At 50.3% G+C, this 16,754-nt stretch overlaps 1 protein-coding gene across 3 annotated transcripts in view; it reads right to left on the bottom strand.

The window, feature by feature from the left end:
* Window positions 1-10,566: 10,566 nt before the first annotated feature.
* Kbtbd12 (kelch repeat and BTB domain containing 12) overlaps window positions 10,567-16,754 on the bottom strand; it is a 58,748-nt gene continuing 52,560 nt past the window's right edge. For all 3 annotated transcript variants that reach the window (XM_019206536.2, XM_010617272.2, XM_019206537.2), the window contains one exon: window positions 10,567-11,157. In XM_019206536.2, coding sequence (XP_019062081.1) covers window positions 10,976-11,157 — 182 coding nt within the window. In that variant the 3' untranslated portion in view covers window positions 10,567-10,975. The remainder of the gene's footprint in view (window positions 11,158-16,754) is intronic.

Below are 16,754 nucleotides of genomic sequence, written 5' to 3'. Positions count from 1 at the left end.
AGTCTCAACTACATAGTGAGACCCTGTCTCAAAAAACAAAACAAAACGAAACAAACAAGTGCATGGAAAGTAAATATGGCAGTTCTAAAATATGGCTGCACATTCCTAGGCTCTGCTCTCAGTGAGAGGTAAGTCTGTGCCTGAAACTTGTGACTGCTTCTAGTAATACAGTGTGTCGGAAATGATGTCAAGAGACCTCACAGGAGAGGCTGATTGAGGCTGTACTTCTTTCGCTGTGCTCGCTGGAATATGTACTCTGAGCTTTGAGGCTGCCAAGTTGGAGAGGCTATGGGGAACCTGGCCTTCTAGCCATCTGCGCCACCTACCAGGCCCATGAGTGAGGCTAGGTCAGAACAGCACCCAGGACCTCTATGGGTGCCATATGGAGCTGATGAGTCACCCAGTGAGCCATGCCGGAGTTCTTGGCTTACAAAGTCACAAGTTAGAACCAAAGGATTATTGCTGAGTGTGGGTGTCATTTGTTGCACAATAAAAGACAACAAATAAAATGTTTCCTAAATTTTTGCATATCAAAAAATGCCTCTTCTGCTCTTTTGCTTAGCAAATAGCCCGATTGGGAATAGGAAAGCAGGTTGAAGGTCAACTCCCTCCAGAATGTGAAAGTATTGCTCCGTTGGTCTCCAGACTGAGTGCTGGCTATTGAGAGGTCCGGTGCCCCTCTGTCTTTGGCCCTCCCATTGCTGTCCGCTCCACTCAAAACTCTGAGGGTCTCCGCTTCATCTGAAAGTTCTGGAATTTCTCATGAGTTTGTCGTTGGAGATGCCCTCCTATCGGGTGTGCTCCTGGGAAAGCTGCCATTTCTGAGGTCACTTCCTTTCTTCTGTCTCTCTGTCCTGTCTTTGGGAGTAGCTCCTGGCTGGCTGCTGGACCCCCTGGATTGATTCTCGAGGTCTCACTCTTTCTTTTCTTTTTTGGTACCAGGGATTGAACTCGGGACCTTGTGCTTGCAAGGCAGGTACAGTGCAGCTGAGCTGAATCCTGGCCTGAGGTCTCACTCTTTTCACTGTAGGATAGTTTAGCTCTGTTTTCTGGGCCATTTTCTTACACAGCTGGCTCATGTCTCAGAATAATTCAACCTATACTTGTTTGACTTTATGATGGTGTTATGGTTTGCATCTTAAATGTCCCCAAAGATCTATGTGTTGATGGCTTGATCCTGTTGCCAGGGGGTGGAACCTTTGGTAGGCGGGACTTCGTGGAAGAAAGTTGGGTCACTGGGTGTGTGTGTGTGTGTGTGTATGTGAAGGGGATGGGGGACCCCAACTTCTCTCTCCCTCCTGGGCACCACGGGGCGAGGAGCTCTTCTTCACGTGCTCCTACCGTAACATTCTTACCGCTGACCCTAAGGATGGGGCCAAGCAGCTATGGACTGAAACCTCTGAAACTATGAGCCAGAAAAAAACTTTCCTCCTTTTACGTGGTTTAGCTCAGGTATTTTGTCACTGCTGGAAATCTAACTAACACGGTTTGGTGTGGTAGCAGCGTGTGAGCAGAGAAAGCGTATTTTGATCTCCTCCTGGCTAGTGATAGGTGTTGCGCTTCTCTCTGGTGCCATGGTGGGCTAACGAGAAGATTCCGAGCCTGTTTAAGGGGATGAGGTGGAGCTGGGCTGTTCAACAGGAGTACTGAATGCAGTTTTAACTGACAGCGTTTTCAACTCATACTTTATTTCCTCCTCTTCCACTGAAGTTTGAATTTTGGATCTCATTTAAACATGAGAAAGGGAACAAGGGAGGGGAAAGGAAAAAAGGGACTAAAAAAAAAAGAGAGAGAGAAAGAAAAGAAGGAAAAAATGGAAATAAAGGTCCTGTAAATAAGGAGCAGAAGTGGGGTTGAAGGGAGGGAAGGGGTGGGGAAAAAGAAGCAAGATACATCACGTACAGGTACAAATTTCCCAGGATGAATGTTATCATTGTATATATCTAAAATGTACCAATACATATTTTGTTTTAAAAAAAGTATTCTAGGTTTTTCTTGCCTTAAACAAGGAAGTGGATGAGAGAAGTCTATAATGGTGCCAAAAATTGATTTAAAAAGTGCAGCGTGAATGAGCGTGGAAGAAACCAGCTCTGTAGAGGGAACTTGGGCCGAACAAAGAGGGAAAGAGGGTAAAAGCAAAGCTAAAAGTACATCCGTGACTGAGAGATGCAGCGTGGGCTCCCCGTGGAATCTGGTCTTCTTTTACGCCATCCACATCTCCTGGGAGCCTGTAAGAAGTTCCACAGATGGGTCTGCTCGTGTTGTCTTGGGGGTCTTGTGATTGACAGGTCTCGCTCATTTCCCTGGCCAGCTTTGTCAACTCTGACTCCTTATAGCGTGGCTCTGTGTGGGTCAGACGGGCCTTGAATTCACTGTGTCGCCCAGGCTGGCCTCTAACTTGTTTAAGACCCTTGTGTCTCAGCTTCCCCAGTGCTGGGAGTACAGGTGTGCACCACCACGCCCGGTTCACTGGGATCAAACTTTACCTGCTGCCGAGTCTTCCATTTTCCTTCTTCAGCTTGTACTGAGCTTGGGGTTGAGTTCTGATCACCGCTACTTTCACTAACTCGTATTTTTATGCACTCACTGTGGCAATCACTATTTCGAGAGCCTGACGCATACTTTCTCATTGAATTCTCACGGTCACCCCATAGTGGGTGCTGTTGTTACTCTCTTTCCGTAGTGGGAAAAGTGAGGAATAGAGTGTTTATGTTCTCCTAATTAGTAGGAGCCAGGGCTGGTGAAGAACCCAGGTGGTTTAGAAACTATTTGATCTTGCAGAGTCTAAAAGAAGAAACCTGGACTGCTTCTCTAAGCCGGCAGGCAGAAGGGGGCATCTCTGTCCTTTTTTTCTACATTAACCCGTCTGCTGTTTGGCCCAAGTTCACCGGCTGGTGCTGCTTGTGGGTGCAGTGTTTACCCCGAGGTAACTTTGGGTCAGTCCTAACTAACTCCCGAAGCGAGTTTTGCCTTTTGTCATTATTTTTGTATCACTCTAGTATATCGGTAATCTTTGGAAACAAAAGACATCATTTTGATTATGGCATTCTGGTTTTAGGAATTCTGGTTTGTTCCATTTATAAAATATACTAATTCTTGGTTGCTGAGAATTAAATGAATGCTGGTGGTGGGCTGCACTTTTTTCTAAACAGGAAATTCGTATTCTTTACTTTGAGATAATAGTCAGTTTATTGGCAGTCGTAAGAAATAACACAGACAGACCTCATGTAGCCTTTGTTTCCCTGGAAGGGCACCTCTTAAACATGCGTTCTTTCTCCTGTGTGTGTGTTTTGCGAAAGGGTCTCACCATGTAGCCCGAGTTGACTTTGAACTCATGATGTAGCCCAGTGCCCAGTCTGGCCTTGAACTTGTGCCGATCCTCCTGCCTCGGCCTCTTGAGCACTGAGTGATAGGCGTGTAACACCATGCCTGGCCCTTCTGTGTTTGCTCATGGACCACTTTCCAAGGGAGCTTGCCTCTGCCTTACAGGCCTTACTGGAGACAGAGTCAGCAGGGTCCATGAGTCAGCCTGCGCTCTAACATCTGGGGTCTTTCCCAGCGGCCCCTGGGCTTGGAAGCTCTGTGAGCATCCTGGGCTCATCATACAAAGCCCAGACCCGAGTGCCACCGTTCGGCCCGGATGGAGACCTGGTGGCTCCTTCTACCCTGCTTTGTCCTACTTCCTACCTGGAACATCCCACTCTTTGCCCCACTGTCAAGTGCCTTGGGATGGGCCCCAAAGAGGCTGTGACGCGTTGGCACACAGCCTGGAGAGCCAGAGGGAGGGCAGGCCTCGGGCTGACGCCACACAGGGGCTCCACAGTGCTGTTCGTGACCAGGACCTTCTGCCCCATTTCCCCTCCATGATATGCGCTGCTTCCTCTGTGGCTGACCCTCGTGGCTGGAAAGTGACTGCGAGGCAGTTCCAGGCATGCGAGCCTCCCCCACTCCCTGTTGTCCCCTTGGAGGTCATGGAGGCCCCGGAGCACATGCTTGTGCCACTAGGGCCTTTGCACATACTCCTGCCATTTCTCCTCCGTTCTCGACCTTTGGTGTGGGTGTGAAGCACTTTAAACGCTGAGTGTGTAGGTTGTGGTTTGTGGGCAATTGAAGGGATTTAGGGTTACAGCAGGCAGCCTAAAACCCCCGCATCCTAATCCCAGAAACTGTTACATGCCAGAGAGGGACTGAGGCTGCAGCTGGCATGAAGGCCACTAATCATCTGGCCTGGCGCAGGCAGAGTCCCTCAGTTGTGCATGTGAGCCCAGGGTCATCACCGGAAGCAGAGGAGGGACGTAAAAACGACAACAAGGAAGGAAGGCAGGAGGGGGGTGACAGGTGAGAAGTGTCCAACCCTCCCGTTTCTCCTGTGGTGCAGGAGGGCTCCGCACCCTCCCCCTCTTCCTGTAGCTCCCATTCCCCTCCTGGATGGGGACAGTTGGTCTTGGTGTCCTCCCTGGCTATTTAGTAGCCACATTGCTCCAGACCACTCAGATATGAGTGCAGCCTCGCTGGCGGCCGGCACCTCTCCCCCACTCCTGCCCCCTTGAACATGGGGTGGGGGTGGGCACTGTAACATGGCTAAGATCAGGAAGGGGGAGATTTGGGCCCATTATTAACAGTAACGTTGCTATCCTTCCTGAGCCCAGTTAGCTGTGATGAACACAGCTTGCTCTCCTGAAGATGCCCTTTTCAGCCCTGCCATTTTCCCCATAGATTCAGTAGCTGTCATTCAATAGCTTGTATCCCTCCACCTCCTCCCGGAATCCTGGCCATGACAGCTGCAGGGTGGTCCTGGCATCCTGCATACACTTGGACCAACCCTAGGCCTGCAGTTGGACCAGACAGCAAACTTGAATTTGAACCAATCTCAGGCCTGTGCTTGGACCAGTCACAGGCCTGCAGCTGCTATATAAGCAACACTCCCCTCAGGCTTCTCAGTTAGTCTAGGGGGGCTCCCTCCAGGGTACTGACCCCTCCCACTCCTCTGTAGCAGCACAGGCCCTCTTAAAATAAAGACTCACGGTAGTCCTGTAAACCTGCTCATGATTTATTTCTCAGGTAGTGTGAGCCCTGAAGACCTCGCAAATCTACACAGGCGTCTTATCCTGAGTAACATGGACAGAGCGATCCTCTCAAAGAAAGCAACACATGCTAGGGGTTGTCAACCCTGAAGAGCCCCAGAGGCTGGCAGTCAATGAAGATCAGCAGCAGAACCCAGCACCTAGCAGAATTAACCTACAGTGTCCAGCACAAGTTGGCATCAGATGGTTGGTGGCCATGGGCAGCAATGACCAGCAGCTGGCTGTGTCACATGCTGGATTCCAGCATTGTCCAATGTCATTAGCTGACACAACGTGCTGCCAATTCATGATTTCCATCTGATTTGAGCAAAAGAACCCTCAAACTGGTTGTGGCTTTGAAGATGGAGGAAGGGGCCCTGGGCCAGGAGACTAAGACAGGGTACTGAGCTTCTGGAGGCTGGAAGAAGCCAGAGTTTCCAAAACGGCGGACCCCGTGAGTCCAGCTCATTGAGATCCGTGGGGCCCATGCACTACAGAGCCCTCAGAGGTACCTTTGCATGGGTCTGAGCCATGCGATCTGTGCTTCTGGTTACAGCAGCGATGCGAAGGTCACAGGAAATGTGGACTCTAGGCTGGGACAGCTCTTCCCCTTTATGTGCTAGAAGGGCACAGTGTTTGCTTGCTGCTGTTCCCTCTAGAAGGCAAAGCCCGGCCGGAGCAAGGCCTCAGATCCCAGATCAGCACCGTGCAGCGCCCAGATAGAGGAAGGGCTTGGAATCGCCCTCTGGGATGTCCGCAGGCTGGGCTTCCTGGGGAAAGGTGCTACTCGCTTCCCTGGGGATCCAATGGGAGCACCCTGAGAGGCTGGAATGGATGCTCCCCACCGGCCTTTCCCTGGGCCACCCTTGTCCTGGCGCAGCTTTAGATGCTCAGATCTTCACTTAGAGATGGTCCTGAAGAGACCGGGCCTGAACAGAGAGGAGTGCACTGCAGGGAGCCTGGACTGAGACAGCGTCCCCTGGGGTTGGAGGCCTTGAGCCGATCCAGGAGCTGAAGCATCCTCCTCCTTCAGGCCAGGATTGCCCCACGCTGCCCAGCCTGTGGAGACCATGGTGCTAGTGCCACCTCTGTCAAGCCCAGAGCCTCCGAGGGGCTCGAGTCCACAGCACACAACCAGAGGCTCCTGCTTCTGTCTCCTCCTGTGGTTGAGCATCTACAGCAAGTCAAGCATGGTGGGAAGCCGCCTTCTAGGGAGCCCCAGCCTGGGACTGGTGCCAGAGCCCCTAGTAAAAGCAGACGGTCTGAGCCCCCTATCCCTGCTACTCACCAAAACAACAGCTGGAGGAAACTAGGAGGGGGTGAAGGGAGGGTGGGGACAAGAGGAAGAAATGAGAACCAAGACCTGTCAGGTAAAGGTACGAGATCCCAGTAATGAATGGAACTGTACTGTATACCTAGAATGTACCAATAAATTCAATTAAAAAAAATCCAACTTGGGTGACTGAGGAAGAGATCTGCTCCCACGATGGAATACTATGCAGGTGTTAAAAAGAAAAGACAGATCTATGGTCCCATGTGGAGCATTGAGAGGCTGGGGCTACAGCACAGTGGTAGCACTGTGGCCCCCAGTAATGAATGGAACTGTACTGTATACCTAGAATGTACCAATAAATTCAATTAAAAAAAATCCAACTTGGGTGACTGAGGAAGAGATCTGCTCCCACGATGGAATACTATGCAGGTGTTAAAAAGAAAAGACAGATCTATGGTCCCATGTGGAGCATTGAGAGGCTGGGGCTACAGCACAGTGGTAGCACTGTGGCCTAGCATGCACATTTCCTTGTTCTCATCCCTGGATTTATATGCAAAAGTAAAAGAATATGAACATATATTCCTTTATAATATCTATTACCTTTGGGCAGCACATATATTTACATCTCCATAACTATCACTATACATCTATAGCTATGTCTAATTTTTTTGTTGTTGCTTTTTGATGCAGCGGTTTGAAGCCAGGGCTTTCATAATCCCCAGTCCTTTTACTTTTACTTTCTTTCTTTCTTTCTTTCCTTCTTTCTTTCTTTTTCTTCCTTTTTTTCTGAGACAAGAGTCCTGGTATGTAGTCCAGGCTGGCCTTGAATTCACAGTGATCCTCCTGCCTCATCCTCCCAAGTGCTGGGATTACACGTGTGCGCCACCATTCCTGGTAACTCTGTGCTTTTCTTCCAGATGATTTGATGGAGGAACCAGAAGTTGGTAAGCCTTCTGCAAAGGGCAGAGAGCACTGGGAAAGCAGCCAGAGGCGATGCAGAAATCCGTGCCTGTGGCTGTGTAATGCTTACAGTAACAGGTGGCTGGTGAGATTTGTAGTAAACAGGCAAAATGTGGAGGCTCTGAGATAGAAAGGAACACCAGAGAGACAACCAGGAAGCGCTTGGGCTTGTAGACCTTCGGCACTCATAGGCCATGTGGAATTTACCCCGTCATAGTCCAGTGAAGGACAATTTCATTCCCGGACATTCCAGGGACCAGGGACACTGGCATTCAGACCACATGGCAAGGACAGCAGATGTAATCCCAAGAGAAGGCAGCTTTGGGGGAAGGGCTGGAGCCCTCTTAGGAAATCTTGGGTTGCAGGTAACTCTGGGAGGTCAGCACAAGGGAGTGTGCTTACCGTAACAGTTGGAGTCCGGCTGGTTAATTCAGCGACACTGCAGAGGACCTGGTTTCTCCCTGGGGTCAACTCAAGGGCTCTGCAGAAAACCGCTCTTCTCCCTCTGGCCTCTCTGAGAGCCAGGAAGCCTCCCCAGTCCCCTCTGCGGCACAGCTGTCCCTGGATGCCCTTGTTGCACTAAAGCCCTGGTATAAGGAGCAGGAGTGTGTGTGACTAGTTGTGCTGTTTCCGGAGAAGCTGGGACAACAGCTCTGCACCCGCTGGGGCTGACAGAGCAGTAGGGTGACCCCCATGGGGTCTGGGAGAGCACCTGAGCCCTCCAGGGTGCTGTTGAAGGGGCAGGACTCCCAGCTCTGTGCTTCTGGCTGACTTGCTGCCCCCTGTGGTCACACTCCTGGTCCTCCGCTGTGGGCTGAGCTGGACTTGCACTGTGGTTCCCGTCCTCTGCTCCTGGGTCAGTCCAGGCTCCAGGGCATGGGCCTGGTGGCACCGCTGAGCTGAGAGTGATACTCCTAAAACCTTCGTTGCCCAAAGCCCCCTTGCTGGGCTGTGTGGTCTGGATTCCTCGGTGAGGCTGTCCAGGTGTTCAGTTGGTTCCTTATCTCTTTGTAGTGCTGAAAGTGGAACCCAACCAAGGCCTTGCAAATGCTGCACCCACAACCCTCTCTACTTTGGGACAGGATCTCACTAAGTTGCTCAGGCTGGTCTTGAACTTGTGATCCTCCTGCCTCATCCTCCCCAATATTTGGAATTACAGTTGCACAACCACACTGGGCTTGTTTCTCTCCCTCCCTCCCTCCTCATTTCTTTCCTTCCCTCCCTTCTCTTCTCTCCTTCTCCCTCTTTTCCCCTTTCCCTCCTCTTCCCTGTGTACCGAGGATTGACCTCACACTGAGCTGCACCCCAGACTTTTCTTTGTCTTTCATTTTGGGACAGGGTCTTGTGAAATCACTGGATTGCCCACGCTGGGTTGGAACTTGCAATCCTCTTGCCTCAGCCTCCGGAGTCACTGAGAGTCACCGATGCGACATCTTCCTGTGCCCCATCCCACCTCACGGGCCTGCCTCTGTCTCCCGCTGCTGTCCCCTCTGGCCAGGGCTGCTCAGCTTCCTAAGGTGCAGGAACCCATCTCAGATGAAACTCACGTCGAGCTGCAGTATGAAAACCAACATGCGTGCCATCTTTTTGTAAGTAAAGTTTTGTAAGTTTGGATCTAAAGCATTGGCTTGTTAGAAAGTCAATCTGAAAACAGAGTCGCGCCCAGAACACCCACTGAGCCACGGACGGTGGTACCTCGGTGTTCATGGGCTCCCAGCCCGACTCCTTCCCTGTTCTGTTCCTGGTATCTTAGGGACAGGAAGCAGCCGGTCCAGGATGGAGCCTCAGACACAGCGAGGGCGGCCAGAGGGAAGGGGCCCCAATCTGCCCGAGGGAGAAGGCAGGTGTTTGATTATAAATATGAGGGTTGACAAGAAGCACCCAAGCTCATAATAACCACGGGAACAAGAAGCAGTCTGTTAGGTTGAATTAAAGAAAATTAAGGTCAGAAAGAAAAATGAAATCTGGGCAGCTGCTCCTTAGGAACAGGTCTGGGAGCCCCGCCTCTGGGCGCCTGCCTGTCCTCCTGGGCTCAGGACGCCGGCTGCCCTGGCTCCGGGCATAAGGTCTGTTCTGACATTGCAGAGAGACCTCACAGGGGACAGTGACAGGGCCCGGGCAGCCTCACAGTGGGTGACGGATGGGCTCACCTGTGATCCTCAGGGCCCCTGGGATATCCACTTTGGGCATCAGGGCCGCAGCAACTCCGAGGAAACATTTCTTCTTAGCCCCCAGAGAGGCCGTGCTGAGGAGCTAACCCTGCTCGTCTGACCCTGAAATCCAAGTGTTCCCAGAGCCCTGGGTCTGGTTCAGGGCACTTTGTTTTGGGAAACTCAGATGACAGTGAGACAGTGATAACAGCAGCGTCAGCCACAAGCGTGTTTATTGTTTTAGCACCTAAGGGGCATTTTCTCATTACTCCACACCAGCCTTCGGAGGACCGAGCACTTTCCTTCCCTTCTGCCTGGGATGTCAGACTTGGGAAGGGTCATCTTGCCCAGCAGGGGTTGCATAGCTGACTAAGTAGCAGAGTGGGAACCAGGGTCTTGAACCCAGTGCACTCAGATATGCCAAGAGACACAGGCCAGGGCCCTCGGCTGGGAACGGGCAGCTCCACAGGCTCACATCGTCTGTGGGGAGGCAGAGGCCCTTGGGGACTGTCCTTGGCCAAAGCTGCCCATAGGCAGTGGCAGAGTGCGGCCTCCAGGAGGGAGCAGAGCAGCTCATCCTAACTCAGCCTCTTAGGTGTGAGACCAAGCCCCGTGGCTTCCAAAAACACTGTCCTGTTCTGGCCGCCAGATCCATCTCCGTGCCAGGTACTGCACTGGGGACTTTGGGAACCGCCTACGCCGGGCCTCCAGAACTAGAACAGCCACCCATATGGCACCTGTGCTTTGGAAAGGATGGGTGGAGTAAGGTAGAGGGATCCCCCTGTGGCGTTTCAACATCACCTCTAAACGACACTCGGTGACAGACTTTTGCTGTGCTCAACCTGTGACATGGGGCCGGATTCAGAGGCTGGGCCCAGAGGGGAGCTGGGGTGTGGCTGCCTCTCCCCTTCTGCCTGTCCAGGGACATGGCTGCCACTGTTGTGAATGTGTATTGCATGTGTGGTGGGCATGATTTCCATCTAAATTGATTTGTTTTGTTTTGGTTTTTGAGACAGGGTCTCACTATGTAGTTGAGACTGACCTGGAACTCACTATGTAGCCCAGGCTGGTCTTGAACTCACAGCGATCCTCCTGCCTCAGCCTCCCGAGTGCTGGGATTACAGGCGTGCACTACCACGCTCGGCCCTACAACTATTTTTTTCTGGTCTCAGTAGCACACCCTGTGCCCAGGCAGTGTGGCCCGGGGGGCTGGGGTATCACACACGTGCATGGCTTCCCCTCTTGGGGCCTCTGAGGATGACACCCTCTGTTCTGAGTCCCCAGGAGAGTGAGATCCTTCCGTCCCTGTACTCTGTGGCCCCACCCCATGCTCCTCCCTGGGTGCCACCATCTCCGGCCTCCTAATGTCCTGTCCAAGGGGACCCCTGCATACTGCCTCGCAGCACAGCACAGTGCTCTCCCGGGCCCACCACACATGCAACGCACATGCACAACAGTGGCAGCCGTGTCCCGGGACAGTGACAGCAGAGGTGGGGTCGCTGCACTCCCGAGGCCTGCAGCTGCTCGGCTCAGTGGTCCTTGCCACCCTCCACCAGGTCCAGGGGCGGGGGCATGAGGTCTCGGGGGTTCATCCTGGCCACCAGGCAGATGTCATAGCTGTCGTGCATGAGGACGTTGACGGCAACCACATTCCACTGGTTTTCCCAAGGGTCCAGCTCCAGGATTTCTTTGGAGATAACCTCGTGGCGATCTGAGATACAGCAGAGTAGGGAGACAAAATGTTGTTGGGTATCAAGTTTAGAGGCCGCAGCATTGAGTTGAACCCAGTCTTCTACAAGGCACCAAGCACCAAGAGCTAAGGAACAAAGGCATAAAGATGCTATAGGGGAAATACAAGTGTTCCCAACATTTAAGAAGTTGAGAAAGGGCACATTACTGCTCACACTCAAAAGTTTGTTCAAGCCAGGCATGGTGGCTCAAGTCTGTAATGCCAGCACTCTGGGAGGCTAAGGCAGGGGGATCTCGAACTGGACCCCAACCGGGGCAACTAATCAAGACCCAAGTGTCAAAATTTTTAAAAAGGGCTGGGGATGTAGTTCATTATGCAGGCCCTGGGGGTTCAGCCTCCAGTAGTAGAAACAGATAAGATCCCACAACAGAATATGGTTTTGTTTGGACTTATATGTTAAATTTGTAAACCGAATTGGGAAGGGCTAATCGTTTAACAGTCATTCTAATGAGAAGCTTGATATATTTCTCAATTTGGGGACTTGGGAATTGCTTTATGTCTTTCCGTGTAACTTATTTAGAAAATTCTAATGGTTATACTATCAGTGCTAAAACTGGAAATTAGGTCAGGCCTCTTACCTCAAACCAAAAATTTGGAATAGTGCTGGATAGAGTAATTTGAACCCAGCTGAAAGGCATATCTGAGAATTTCCTTTGCTCTATTTGGAATTCCTTTTTTCCTGTCTTCTTGAAATGGGTATGGGGTTCATTTATTTTAATTTTGTAATGTCTTCTCATACATGCACTAAAGCCTTTAAATTTCCTTCTGAGTACCGTACTGCTTTGTAGAAGATTCCTAATGTGGTTTGGCCTTCTTCATAGTTTGTAACTTCAGGCTTGAGTTCTGCTTTCACCCAAGACTTATTTAAAATGATGTTTTAAAATTTCCAACCAAATGTGTATACAAGTGTGAATATACATGTCTTTGACTCTTCTTTCATTGCAAAATTATAATTTAATTGCATTGTAGATAGGGTATGCAGTTTCTAAAATTTCTTCTTTGGAAAATATACTTAGATTTTCTTTTGGCCTCATTTATTGTTGGTTAATGTATGTGTTCTAGAAGTGTTTTTTTTTTTTTTTTGAGGGGGGAGGGTTGCTTTCTGAGACAGTTTTTCATTAAGTAGTCCAGGCTGGCCTTGAACTCATGGTGATCCTTCTATCTCAGCCCACGAGTGCTGGGATTACAGGTGTGTGCTACCACGCCCAGTGACTCTGGAAGTGTTTAAAACAAAGGTGTATTTTTGTTTGCTTGGTATAGGGTTCTCTATTTCGATGAAATTAAATGTAGTAATTATCCCACGGGACTGTCACACCAGTGGTGTTGGAGGGAACTTTCCAGGATAGGACCTGTTCTGTCCTCTCCGCTGTCCAATATGGAAACCCACTGGCCACATGTCGTATTGAGTGCTTTGAAATATGGCCATGAGACTGAGAAATAGGTTTGTTTTTGTACCAGGAACTGAATTTAGGACCTTGCACTTACTAGGCAGGCACTGTATCACTGAGCTACATCCCGGGCCCTGAGAAACAGATTTTTGTTTCAATTTTAATTAGCTTAAATGAAAATCAACACACATGGTGACTGGCAGCTCAGCTTTAAGTCTCCTTTTGCTTTAGTTGAACAAATCTATCTGTGCAGGTAATTTATGAGAGTAGTGCCCATGTGCTTTCATGGACTTGCACATTTATCTCACTCAAGACAGGGTCTTGCTATGTAGTTTGAGGTGACTTTGAACTCACGATGTAGCCCAGGCTGGCCTTGAACTTGCTGAGATCCTTCTGCCTCAGCCTCCCGAGTGCTGAGATTACAGGCATGCGCCACCATGACATTAGTTATTTCTAATAGTTTCTGCTTTCCGTAGTTCAAAGTTGTGTTGTTGAGTGCAAAAGGAGTGGTGCTTATTGTATTAGGGTTCTTGGAAGCAACAACAGAAAGTGATTTGTCTGGTGGACAAACGGGGGCTTGCGGGGGGATCACTGGACAGGCCACAGTACCGCCACTGCCCCTCCACACTGCCACTGGGCCTGGCTGCTGCCAGCCTCTGCAATCAGGGACTGCTTTGGAGGTGAAGTAATCTTCTCTGTCTCATTTTCCAAGATATCCTTGAACTGTGCTTTTTAGCTTTGCCAAGGCTGGGCTTTGTTTTTGTTTCATTTTAGCAGATGAAGGCTTCCAGTGTTTTTATTCAAATGAACACAGGCTGGACCGTCCCTGCTGCGGAGCCAGTGGGCTTTTCTACATCCCTGCATTTCCACTGCTCACTGGAGTGCTTCCTGGGAGTGCATCTCACCTCTTTCCTAGGCGTCTGTTGTTTTATTTACATGGACTGACAGGAAGTGAAGGAGAGAGCCGAGAGCCCTGGACGCTGACCCGGAGGACACTAGAGGATGGACCCTGTCTGAGCCTCTCAGACGGAGCACAGGTTTATCTCCTCTCTCCTCTGGGGGTCACTCTCGGCACTGTGCTGAGCCTTCTCCCTCGCAGAGCTCATAAAGCAGGTGGCTGGCCTTTGACTTGACCTACTTCTGCCGCCCGAGTTCGGGACATTATCATATTAACCAGGAGAAGAGGCAGGAGGCCGAGCTCCGTGTCAGCTCTTCTCAGTTCAGTTAATTTTCCACGCTAGAGGCAGCAGCATCGTAATCCCTGAAGGCGTCAGGGGCTCTGCGCGCTAACTCCCCGCCCCCACCAGCGAGCAACTGAGAACCTCATTTCCTGCGAAGATCTGTTATGCAGGAAAAACTCTTGTGAGTTTTCAAGGTAAATAATGAGATGCCAGAGAAATTCTGGGTGAGTGGCAGCGTGCCTGGACCTGTCCTCTGTGCTCTTTCCGGGGTGTTCTCTGCTGTTGGGGGGCGCTGCAGTGGAAACGCTGGTGAAGCACTGCTTTTATCTACATTTCACTCCTGAATTGGTCAGAACACTGAAAAACGGGAAACAGGATGTTTCAGGGCTCCCTCAGATGGTTTCCCGCTGACTCGCTTGGGTGGAAAGCTACCTTGTTGCTCTACCTGTGGCAGGACGTTTCCCCCGGCCAGGACGATGCTGTGGGGAGGAATTTCTCGGAGGTTCAGAACATGTGCAGTGGCTTCTTACCTGGAGGACGCTGCGGACACATAACAGGGCTCATTCCTTTGGTGCCGGCCTCAGTGAGGTCAGATATGGAAGCTTTGGGGCCATCAGCAGCCAGCCCGAACTGTGCCTCTTCTCATCTGTTTTTCTATTTTTATTTTTCCCTCTGTCCCCATTTTCCTGATTCTAATTCCTATCTTATTAAACAAATTTTTTTTCACTTTGCTGGGGATGGAACCCAGGGGCTTGTGGGTGCTATGTAAGTGCTGTCCCACTGAGCTACCACCCAGCCTTTTTGTTTTTATCTCTTTATTGTGAGACAGGGTCACACTGAAGTAGCCTAGGCTGGCCTTGAACTTGTGAGCCTGCTGCTGTCTCAGTTTCTCAGGAGCTGGTGTTCCAGGTGTGAGCCACCACCCTGACTGTGTGGAATGCTTTGTGCACTGCTGCTCCAGGAGAGGAGGGTCGTGAGTGTCACACAGAGGCGCAACCAGCAGGTGGTGGCCTTGGCCACCAGAGGAAACCGGGTCCATTCGAGTGGGCAAGTAGCATGGGAAGCTGGGGTCTGTGTGTGGGGGGTGCAGGCCCCTCGGCCCCAGAGGCCTCAGCACAGTGCTCAAAGGCTGCGTAGCAGTGTCCCTTCCTTGGCCACCCATTAATTAGCTAACGGTTCACATTTTCTATGGAATTGAAGGAAAGGATGTGTAAAATTGCTTTTTATCAAGGGATAATGGGCATTCTGTGTACTGGACTGTACACAGACACCTCCTAAGTATTTTTGCTCTGTTTTTAAGACATACAGATCGTGGCTGGGTGCGGCGGTGCATGCCCAGAGCTCCTTGGCATCTGTGAGTTCAAGGCCAGCCTGGGCTGTATAGGGAGCCCTCACTCAGGAAGGAAAAAAAGGAAAGAAAGAATGCATTTTATAATGAGTCAGGTAGAAGAGTTAAGACAGTAAAGAATCCTTTTTTAAAATTAGCCTTTAAAACAAATTTGTTTATACATTTTCTTCTCTTTTCCTCACCCCATTCCCTTCCCCATGGTGAGACCAAAAAGCTCCTGGTCAGAGGAAAGGTACCAGCCTGGTCCCTGCTGCTGAGGCTGCCTGGGATTGCCTGGGGGCCGGGAGTGGGAATTGGGTAGAAAATGGAAAAAGAGAAAAAAGAAAAAGGAAAAAAATCCCTCCCAAGGTCCCTGTTCTCACTCCTCTGGGCAGGAATGAGGGCTTCCATTGTGCTCTTTCTGCCTTACTCGGTCGGAAGAACCAAGTTTCGGGCTGTCTTGGAGTCCAGGCCAGGGGACAGCAAGGACACTAAACACAGCGCTCCCTCTGGTTTGGTGACTCCCCCTTCCAGTCGGCCTGTGGCCCTTTGCTGTTCAGGGTTCTCAGTGCACTCGGACTGGCTGTCTGCCACCTAAAGGGGAAGAAGTTCTGGGGAGATTTAAGTGGAAAAGTAAAATGGGTGGTTTTCAAGGGATCTCCCCACACCTTGCCTTATTCATAGTTACAGGAGAAAAATAATCATACAGAGACTAGGTAATATCTCGATGGGTAATTAGAATTGTTGCTGCAGCCGAGTGTGGTGGTGCATAGCTGTAATCCCAGCACTCAGAGCTGAGTCACTTCGAGTCTGAGGCCAACCTGAGCTACATAGAGAGACCTTATCTCAAGAAACAAACAATTTGCTCAGGCATGAGGCGAGGGAAGGACATGTGTAGTTCTGACACAGTGGTAGACAGGTACACATGTTCTGAATTGAATCGCAAGGAAACCTCAGGTCAGCTCCATGGGGGCGGTATTTTACTTGAAAAAGGAGACAATCGTATTACTTTAACATGTCAGCATTATTAAAAGGCAAAAAAAAAAATGTGTGTGAAAATGTTCCTGATTTAAGGAAACCGACAAGACACATCAACAGAGTGCAGTACCTGATCCCACACAGGAATGCAGAAAAAAAATGCTGGGTAAAGGACATTAGCAGGTCAGTGGACAAAAATGAGAATACTCAGAGTAGAATAACTGTGGAATCAATGCTGAAATTTCTAGAATCGTTAGCAATCTGTGGTTACATAGCAGGACATTCTGATTGAACACATGGGGTAGTTGGGTGTTAAGGGCCCTGTGTCAGCCCCTGTCCTGAGTGTGGTCAGAGCAAGATGGTGTGGTGTGCAGCTGTGAGTGTGCACTCGGCCTGCGGGATGGGTGCCTGAGCAGGTGGTCACAGTGAGAATGAGGCGAGATGTTAATCAGAGGTGGAGTTGGGTAGCCGCTGCACTGTTTCTTCTTTCACAATGTTTTGGTAAGTTGGAAATTATTTCAAATAAGTTTACATAAGAGTAGAGTTCTTCTACATTCCGTTCTCTTGTGGCCTCTGGGATGACAATTTTTTGAACTGCAGAAAGCAGTGCCAGGCTTTGCTGCCACTCAAAATCCAGCTTGTTACAAATCAGAGAGAAAATTCTCTCGCGCTGATAAATCACTG

Source organism: Fukomys damarensis, unplaced genomic scaffold, assembly GCF_012274545.1.
Source record: "Fukomys damarensis isolate Sample0158 unplaced genomic scaffold, DMR_v1.0_HiC HiC_scaffold_37, whole genome shotgun sequence".
Lineage (NCBI taxonomy): Eukaryota > Metazoa > Chordata > Mammalia > Rodentia > Bathyergidae > Fukomys > Fukomys damarensis.
The sequence above is the reverse complement of the archived record's forward strand: the minus strand, read 5'-3'. Positions and strand labels throughout refer to the sequence as shown.